General features: G+C 53.1%; 2 protein-coding genes across 2 annotated transcripts in view; one reads left to right on the forward strand and one right to left on the reverse strand.

Moving 5' to 3' along the window:
• The window catches only part of Lmbrd1 (LMBR1 domain containing 1), a 75,036-nt gene extending 72,125 nt beyond the window's left edge, over nucleotides 1–2,911 (reverse strand). The window contains exon 1 of the mRNA XM_013032265.1: nucleotides 2,798–2,911. Within this exon, the coding sequence (XP_012887719.1) occupies nucleotides 2,798–2,911 (114 nt within the window). The remainder of the gene's footprint in view (nucleotides 1–2,797) is intronic.
• A 5,685-nt stretch (nucleotides 2,912–8,596) lies between these two features.
• Col19a1 (collagen, type XIX, alpha 1) overlaps nucleotides 8,597–9,887 on the forward strand; it is a 223,976-nt gene continuing 222,685 nt past the window's right edge. The window contains exon 1 of the mRNA XM_013032266.1: nucleotides 8,597–8,667. Coding sequence (XP_012887720.1) covers nucleotides 8,597–8,667 — 71 coding nt within the window. The remainder of the gene's footprint in view (nucleotides 8,668–9,887) is intronic.

The following is a 9,887-nucleotide window of genomic DNA, read 5'->3' on the forward strand; positions in this document are numbered from 1 at the left end:
TGCTTAGGAAATCTCCCGGGTCTGAGTCTGACATAGGTTCTGAGTCCCAGGACTGGAGTATGGATCTTCCTCCAACTGGGACTCAGTATGCAGGAGGATGCCAAACCCTTTGCCCAAAGGCAAACTTCTTAAAATAACACTTAAGAATTCCTCTTCTACATGGACAGTCTGTGGATACTGCCAGTGAACCACAGGACGAGAGCTAGAAAGCCTAGAACGAATTTTGTGGTAGAAATAGATGTGCATGCCTGTGCAGGCACTGGCCTCTCTTTACCTGCGTGTGTTCTGTGGCCTGGGGACGCAGCACTCAGACTCTCCCTGCTCTCCTCCTTGTTGGCTCAGTTCAGCTCCGTGGCACAACTATTTGTGCTGCTTCTAGAACACACCAAAACACACTCCTATCTTAGCACGCCTATGGCCTGCAGTCTTCTCCCCTCCCACCTGTTTCTTCTTTGAGGTTTTGATTCAAACACAGCCCTTGCAATGATGTCTCCTGAACACCCCTCCTGAAAGAGAAGCTGTTGCTGCACCAGCCACCACAACACAGTCCCCAACCAGCTTTGTCTCCTCCATTGCAGGTGTCACCTGACATACAATCATCGTTTGTGTCTCCAGCTACTGCTCCTCCCTTCCTTAGGGTACAGATGCCATAAGAGAAGGAGATTCATTCTGTTGACCACCATCATACCTGTTGCTACAAAGCAGCCCTCAGTAAGCACTTGTCCAATAGCTGGGTGCCCATGGCTCATGCCGATAATCCTAGCTGTCAGGAGGCTGAGGTCTAAGAATTAAGGTCAACCTGGGCAGGAAAAAGTAAAACTCTTATCTCCAACGAGCCAGCAAAAAGCCGGACATGGCGCTATGGCTCAAGTGGTCTAATGTCATCCTTGAGTTAAAGTTCCATGGGTCAGGGCTCGTTAAGTCTCAGCAATGGTACAAAAAAAAAAAGGCAACTTTGAATAAATGAAAGTTGGATGCATCCAAAGAGAATGTTTCCTGGGAATTTCAACTCTCTTAAGTGATCAGGAGACAATTTTTACCAAATTTCAGTTCAGTCTTCTTTGTAATCGAGGATTTGAACTCAGGGCCTCTAGCTTGCCTTCAGAAGCACTCTTGGGCCACCTGCCAGTAGCCTGCTGGGGTTTGGGGAAACCGGAGCCTGTGTCCTGCTCCAGATCAGCCCCGAGCCTCCATCCACCAACTCCAGGCCTCAGGGCCACTGCCCAGGCCCCTTCTGTTGACCTTTCTGTCTGGCCACCTGGAACTGCAGTCCTCCAGCCAGGGCAGGAGAGCATTGGTCTGAGGAGAGTTGTAGGAGCTTTCCTGCCCAGGCTGGCTCTGAACCTTGATCCTTCCCATCCCGGCCTCCAGCATAGCTGGGATAACAAGCATGGCTCATTAGCTCCCAGCCTCGGCCCAGTCTTCTGAGTGAACGTATTGTTGGGCCATGAAAGCACTGGCGTGCATATATTTCATCCTGAAGAAGAATTCCGCATCTTTAACTATTAAACCTTAAGCAGCAGAGAAAGATCTGGAATTATTTTCATCTTCATTTTCCCAACATAATTCATGTAAGGAGCATGGAATCTTGATGCCTGTCCCCAAAGAAGTAAAAAGAGCAAAGAACAAATATCTGAACCAGGCACCAGGGGCTCAAAGTCTGCACACTTACCTACTGAGGAGAGGATCACAGTTCAAAACCAGCCTGGTCAGGAGATTTCATGAAACTCTTATCTCCAATTAAACACCAAAAAGCCAAAAGTAGAGCTGTGGTTCGATTGGTAGAGTGCAAGCCAGCCTTAAGCAATAAAAGCTGAAGGGGAGTGCATAGGCTCTGAGTTCAAGCACCAGAACTGCACGTGTGCATGCCCACACGTACACACACAGAATGAATATTTGTCAAAATAAGATATGTGTGTCTTTAGATCCATAAGCTACACATATATCACACTAAATAAAAGTTGGGCGACATTAGAAACTTCTTACTGATGATTTTCTCTCATATATCCAATTAAAACAGAAAGCAAAATGCTCGACCCTTGTAAATGACCTAGGTATTAACAACGCCAGCTGCACCTTTTATACGAGTCAGATTGGACATGTGTTCTGCTTGCATGTTGTAGCATTTGATTGCTCTTATTCCAGTTCTCCAATTTTTATAGTACTTGATCTTTATGAAGGTTCTGTAAATCCATGCTGAATGTATTCAACATTCTCCTCAGAACACACACACATGCGCACACACACACACACACACACACGTGTGCAAACATGCACTCCTTCGCAAAGCCTTCTTCTCATGTTGCATGTGGTAAGTAATGTATTTTGAGGTCTCTTTGTTAACAAGTACCTGTAGCCAGGTGTCAGTGGGTCACATCTGTAATCCTAGCCAATCAGGAGGCTGAGATCTGAGGCTTGAGGCTCAAAGCCAGCTCTGGCAGAAAAGTCTGTGAAACTCTTATCTCCAATTAACCAGCAAAAAGCCAGAAAAGGAGCTGTGGCTCAAGAGGCAGAATGCCTGCCCATGAGAAAAGCTAAGAGCCATGGTCCAGGTCCTGAGTTCAAAGCCCAGCACTGACATGAAACAACTCCAACCAATAATAAAAGCAAACTGTGAATAAATCCGATAACATTACGGAGTAAGTCACGAGCACAAAGCACAGGCGTGGCATACCTAGAGATGAGGTGGCCACTGAGAAATGAGCAAATCAGCAATAGTTGCCTAGAAGAGAACAGGATGCTAGATGGAGGGCCAGGGTGTTCCCTGGTCCTCCTATTTTGGTCCTAATCTGATTACCGGAGATACATCTTTAGTGAGTGGCCGCAGCTCTGGGCTCGGTCTTTGCTGCTCTGTGCCCCATCGGTCTGGAGCTGGGCTGTGACGCAGATCGGCCGTCTGCCCTGTGGTCATGTCCTGGAGGCGAGCTTTAATTCCTGAGGAGGAATGTGGGTGGAAAAGAAGGGTCTGTCCTGCCATCCTGCCCCTCCATGAAAGCTTCTTTGTGCTGGGGCAGAGGTCAGCTCAGATCTTTCTCCTTGTAGACTGCGCCCCTGGGGAGCCGTGGAGATCAAAGTCCTGAGCATGCATTGACTTCTTTGGTCTTGTCCAAAGCCAAGGGATTAGCTTTTGATCAGATCTTGCTGTTTGGGAATAAGTGTAAAACGATGTTTTCCTGTGTCTATCTAAAGATGTTAAAATGTGACGACATTTTTGGTTAAATTCTTCTTGTTCCTAGCATTAAAAATGAAAACGCATTACACTGTGGCCAGGCTCTGGCGGCTCCGACAGCCACCTCAGTGGCAGCAGTGCGGAGGCAGAGGTCTGAGGATCACAGATCAAAGCCAGCCTGGGCAGAAAGGTCTATGAGATTCTAGTCTCCATGTAGCCACCAAGAAGCTGGAAGTGGAGCTGTGGCTCATGTAAGAAAGCACTAGCCATGAGCAAAAACAGCTCAGGGACAAGCCCAGGCCTGAGTTCATTCGAGCCCTAGGTCCAGTGCGTGCACACATACACGTATAATACATTCTTTTTTTTTTGGGGGGGTCCGGTTGTGGGGCCTGAACTCTGGGCCTGGGTGCTGTCCCTCAGCTCTTCAGCTCAAGGCTAGTGCTCTACCAATTGAGCCACAGTGACTTCCGGGTTTTTTTTTTTTGCTTATGTGGTGCTGAGGAATCGAACCCAGGGCCTCATGCACGCAAGGCAAGCACTTTACCACTGAGCCACCTTCCCAGCCCACATATATAATACATTCTATATACACATACACTACATGTATGATATATGAGACACACCTTACATGTATCATATATAATATGATATGTAATGTATGGTGTATGTTTGTGTACCACATCAAGTACTCAGTTTCCACCACTAGTTAAGCCCTGCTTTCCCCCCTTTCTCTTGCTCTGAATTTGGGTTTGAACTCAAAGCTTCGCACCTGCTCTACGGGCGCTCTGCTTCTTGAGCCAGGCTCTGTTGGCTTTGGCTATGGTTTCTACTCTTTGTGCGGGTGTCAGAGTTGAACTTGCGGCTCTGCGGGCTCCCTGGTGTTTCTGCTCGGGATAGCACTCTCCAGTGGAGCATAGCTCTACCTCCATGCTTTCTGGTGCTTTCTGTGTTGACTGGGGTAAGAATGCCAGGCCCAGCCGACCAAGCTGGCCTCCACCAAGTCCTCAGGCCCAGGCCTCTGCAGAGGCTGGGACCGCAGGCCGTAAGGCACCGGCTGGCGTCAGATAAGAGGCCGGGCCTGGCTGTCTGCTCCGGCCCTGAGCCCTCGGGTCCCCCAAGATTCCAGAGTCCCCCAGCCCCCTAGACCCCCACCCAGCCCCCGAGGCCCCGCGCCCCCTGCGCCTGTGCTCCCGCCCTGCCGTCCTCCAGACCCCGTGCTGGCTGTATGGTACTGAACACCCGGCTGCATTACTAACAGTGACAAGACAAAATTCTAGTCCTGGAGGAGCTTGTTCCCAAGTTCCTGGGCCAAGCAGGGAGAATTTCCTGGGTTGGGTGGAAATGGGGGAAATGGATCAGGCATGGAGATGGGGTCAGGGGTGGAGATGGGGGTCAGAGGTGGAGATGGGGGTCAGGGGTGGAGATGGGGGTCAGGGGAGGAGATGGGGTCAGGCGTGGAGATGGGGTCGGGGTGGAGATGGGGTTAGGGATGGAGATGGGGGTCAGGGGAGGAGATAGAGACCAGGGGTGGAGATCTTCTGGGTAAGGTGGAGATGTCCCAGGTCAGGGTGATGTTCCAGGGTCAAGGGTGATGTTTCCAGGTCAGATGGAGATGTCCTGGGTCAGGTGGAGATAGGGGTCAGGGGTGGAGATGTTCAGGGCCAGGTGGAGATGTCCAGAGGTCAGAGGTGATCTTCTCAGGTCAGGTGAAGATGTTCCAGGTCAGGGTGGAGATGTCCCGGGTCAGGGTTGATATTCTGGGTCAGGGGTGGAGATGGGGGTTAGGTGGAGATGGGGGACAGGCATGTAGATGTCCCGGGTCAGGTGGAGATGTCCCAGGTCAGGGGTGATGTTTCAGGGTCAGGTGGAGATGTCCCGGGGTCAGGGGTGATGTTCCTGTCAGGCAGAGATGTTCCAGGTCAGGGGTGGAGATGTCCTGGGTCAGGGGTGATGTTCCAGGTCAGGGGTGGAGATGGGGGTCAGGTGGAGATGTTCTGGGGTCAGGTGGAGATGTCTCGGGTCAGGGGTGATGTTCCTGTGTCAGGTGGAGATGTTCCAGGTCACAGGTGGAGATGTCCTGGGTCAGGGATGATGTTCTGGGTTAGGGGTGGAGATGGGGGTCAGGTGGAGATGTCTTGGGTCAGGGGTGATGTTCCAGGGTCAGGTGGAGGTGTCCGGGGTCAGGTGGAGAAGTCCTGGCCCTGTTTCAGTACTCTCCCCATTTCATCTGGAGACAGAAACTTGAGTAGGTGACAGACAAGCACCTCTGTGATGTCACTGAGCCGCAGAGCGGGATGGATATTTAAAGGAACTGTATATGTGTAATGAAGTGACCTTGTGCAAGGCCTCGGGTTCCAGGAAAAGGATTTACTTCTCCAGGAAATAGGAAAGCTTCTGTCTTCATTGTTCTTCGTTGGCATTTTCAATAAACATTTCACAAATAAATTATTTCCAAGCTTCAGTCTAGTTACAGGGTTCTGTGTAGTGGCCTTCAAGTACATGTATTATGGTGACAGGACATAGATGTATTTGAGTACTGAGGGTTTTTTATTAGCATACATTAGTGGGTACATGTGAGGTTCAAAGGACTTTTCCACACCTGCATACAACATAACCCCATAAAATTCACTCCCTATTGCTCTTCCTGAGAACCTACCCCCTCTCAATGTCAACAGGTCTGTCCAATCGCTCTGTCTTCAATCATGTAAACAAACCACATTCATCTTCTGCTGAACATTTTTGACCTGCATACTACAAATTTGGATATGATTTCTCACTCTCAACTCTCTTAGTACTTTATGTCTGCCTTGTTTGTTGCAGGTTTGCATTTTCTTTTTATGTTATAGTTATGTGCGTTGTCATGTGTTCTTTTTTCTTACAAACGTGAAGGGAAGCTGGGTCCACACCGGACTATCTCCGTGTACTTTGCTATATAGAAGCACCTGAAGACATAATTGAATTGATGGTTTAATAACTATCTACTTAATGAAATTCTATAAAAATGGCTTAAGTTGCGTAGTGGTTTTTTATCTAGACTACACCCCTGGAATGACTGATGTTAATACTTGGATAGTCAATTTCCAACTTAGTTGTATGCTAGATAGGACCCACAGGATGTCATATTTGTTATATTTTATTATGGTAGTGATACGTATTTGCTGTAGAAACTTTATGTTATGGATTAAAAAATGGAGAAATTGGAATCCCTATAGCTCTAACAGTTACTTTGTGGAGTGATTTATGATTTAATTTATTAAACTTTTAACATATGCAGCTAAGCCAGGTTTTGAAGGCTGGAGTTATTTTTCACCCACGGTGTGTTGAGACTGGCTTTCCCATGTATAAAACTGAGGGATGGCTCTTCATGAACGTGCATTTGTGCACACCAACTAAATCGACTGGGTTCCCTGCATACTGACCTCCATTTCCTCCTGCACTGAAGGTGCTCCTGTTTATTCTGACCTCTCATTTACTTCAAGCACTGACGGTACTGCTACTTAGTCCTGACCTCTCATTTCCTCCTGCACTGATGGTGCTCCTGCTTAGTTTCAACATCTCATTTCCTTCATGCACTGATGGTGCTGTTGCTTAGTTCTGACCTCTCATCTTCCTGCACTGACGATGCTCCTGCTTAGCTCTGACCTCTCCTTTCCTGGTGCATCAATCACACTCCTCCTGTGCACGTTCCTCTTGTGCTGCTGCTTCAACTGATTTGAGAACTCATCACATCAACACCCAGCTTTGCCGTCCCATGCTGCTCTGCACTTCCTTCCCGTGTCCATGACCTGGAGGCGGGGTGACATCACAGACTTTGGGTTGACATGCTGGGTGATGCCATAGACCTGGGGAGACACACGGCATGGCATGATGCCACAGACCGGGAGTGTCACGGGGAGTGATATCATAGATGTGAGATGACATGTGGGTGATGTCACAGACCTGGGATGACATGCAAAGTGACACCACAGGCCTGGGATGACATGCGAAGTGATGCCACAGGCCTGGCCAGCACTTGGAGTGAAGTCAGGGGCGTGGTTTGTGTCGCCCTGCCTTCCCCCTCCTCCTCCCCTCCGGAGCCAGCAGTGGAGGCCGGGATTCCCGCTCCCCGTGGAGGCTCAGGAGACCAGGGACCAAGGCCTTGGATGCCCTGCAGCGCCCTCTAGGAATGGCCGGTCCCAAGAGGCCAAGGAGCGGCTTGGGGAGAGGCATGGGGAACAGACAGGGAGTGGTCCCCAGCGGCCCTGGAGGCTGCAGCTCCAGCCATTCCTCTGAGCCAAGGCCTCCTGCAGGCCGCAAGGACTGTGCTCTCAAGCGTCTGGAAGATGCCCCGGCCGCCGCGGCCTCGCTGAGCAAGAACCGGCACGCTATGGGCACGCGGGACATGCCAGGCGCACGCAGGATGCGGGCACTAGGGGTCAGAAGGATCAGAGGGAACAGCAGCAGCAGGGCCCCGGGAGAGCGCCCCAACCCGGCCCTGAACCACGCCCCCTGCACCCCACCCTGCGCCCCACCCCTCCTCTTCCCCCCCCCCGCCCCTTCCTGCACCCTGAGCCCCGGCCTGCCCCCCCTGCCCTGGGCTCCTCGCACCACCCTGCACCCCGCCCTGCACCCCGCATCCCGCCCTGCGCCCAGCACCTCCAGCCCCCGCCAGTGCGCATAGCCCGGGGTTAACTTCGCCTTCGCGGCGCGTCAGCGCGAGCTCTGAAATCTTTAGAAAAGGTAAATATTCCCACGCACAGGCCCGCACGCGCGCACAGCACACTCGCACACCCAGCACACGCGCACACAGCACATCCACACCTGCACACAGCACACGCAAACACCTGCATACGCCCGCACGCGCAGCACACGCGAACACATCACACCTGTACACGCCCGCACGCGCACACAGCACCCGTGCACACAGCACACGCATCCACCTGCACGCGCACACAGAACACGCGCACACGCCGAGCTGGCCACGAGGGGCCCTGCTGTTGCGGGAAGGGGAAGCCAGGCCCGTTCTCTATTTCTTGTGGCTTCTCCGCATCCCCCGCCCCGCCCTGCGCCGCCAGACCTCCGCCAGGAAGGAAAAGGGACTCCTGACTCCGCTTCAACTCAGCAAGGGGTCGGCGAGGCAGGGCCGGGGGAGCCCCAGGAAGGCATAATGGCAGTCATCAAGGTGGCTGGGGCGACACCCCCAACCGCGAGCACCGTGCGCCGCGCTGCCACCGAGGTCGGGTCACCGAGAGTGGAGCGCGTCAAGTACACGATCACTTGTTCTCGCGCGGAGTGCTCATTCTCCGACACACGCTACGTGGGTCAGGAAAGTCCTGCAGCACAGCAAGGAGACCTTGAGCTGAACACGAATGTGCGCTCGTTTTGAGTGTCTTTAAAATGTTTGGGAAGACGTGCAGATATGCAGACCTGCAGGTATGCAGATCGCGGATGTGCAGACTTGCAGATATGCAGACGTGCAGACATGCAGACGTGCAGGTATGCAGATTGCAGATGGGCAGGTATGCAGATATGCAGATATTCCCTCATAATAAACATGCGCACGCTAGGCACACGACGGAAACCACACTTGAAGTAGCACTGATTTCCAACGCACGGAAACACGTTGGTGGAGAAGCAAAGCTGGGGCTTTAGTCCAGCTCACTTTTTAATTCAGCAATTGATTAACGAGGCAGACCATCCATGCCAGAAGAATTCTGAGGTGGCGGCCGCGTTAGGAAATCAGACGCGATCGCTCATAAGGCAGTGAGGCCGCGATTCAGGGCTTTCGAGGGCTTCGGACCCCGGGACTCACTGGACGCTCTCCTCCTCCTTCCCCCCTACTTCCTCTTCTTCCCTCCTCCCTCCCACTCCTTCCCTCATACTTCCCTGCCCCCCTCCTCCTCCCTCCTCCGCCTCTTTCCACCACCAGCAGAAAATGAGTGCGGGAGTCCTCTGGAAGGAAGCCACCAGCTGGTGTCGAGGCCCAGGGAAGTGACTCTGGCTCGCGCGGCGGAGATAGGAACTCGGGCTGTCCTCGGCAGGCGGGGCCGCACCCCATGCCCGCTCCGGGCATAGGCGCCCTCCTCAGCCCCTTTCCCGCGCCCAGCCCCCCGCTGTGCGTCCAGTTCCCCCGGCCGTGCGCCCAGTCCCACGCCCCGCCCGCGCCCGCTGGCCCGCCCCGTGCCTCGGCTCCTTCTCGAGGTCTGGGGACTTCGTCTTCATTAGCCAGGAGCCGGCGTGACGGGTCCTCCGCAGACTGAGTCCCAACGGAGCAGAGCTGTGCTGGAAAACTTCCCGGAAGTGCTACTTCCGATCGTTACACTGTGCCCCGCCCGCGGGCACGGCGGACCCGAGCCATACGCTGACCAGGGGGGCACGCGCGTCCGCACACGCACACTGTACAAGCACCGGCCACGCGTGTCCTCGGGTCTGCACACGCGCACATCACAACCTCGCGGACTCGCGTGTCCTCGGGTCTGTCTGCACACACACATCACAACCCCACGGACCCGCGTGTCCCTCGGGTATGTCTGCACACGCCCCTCCGGTGGAGATCCGCAGAAAATGTCTTTAGTAACTGAACGATCTCCGAGTTCAAATCCACGATCCGCAGCCCGGTACACAGAGAAAGTGTGGACGTCACGCGCTGGTGTGCAGACCAGTGCGCGCGCGCGCGCGGGCCCGGCAGGAGCGGGGAGGGGAAAAGAGGGGGGAGGAAAGGGAGGGAGAGGATGGGGGA

The sequence above is a fragment of the Dipodomys ordii genome, unplaced genomic scaffold (assembly GCF_000151885.1).
Source record: "Dipodomys ordii isolate 6190 unplaced genomic scaffold, Dord_2.0 Scaffold152, whole genome shotgun sequence".
Lineage (NCBI taxonomy): Eukaryota > Metazoa > Chordata > Mammalia > Rodentia > Heteromyidae > Dipodomys > Dipodomys ordii.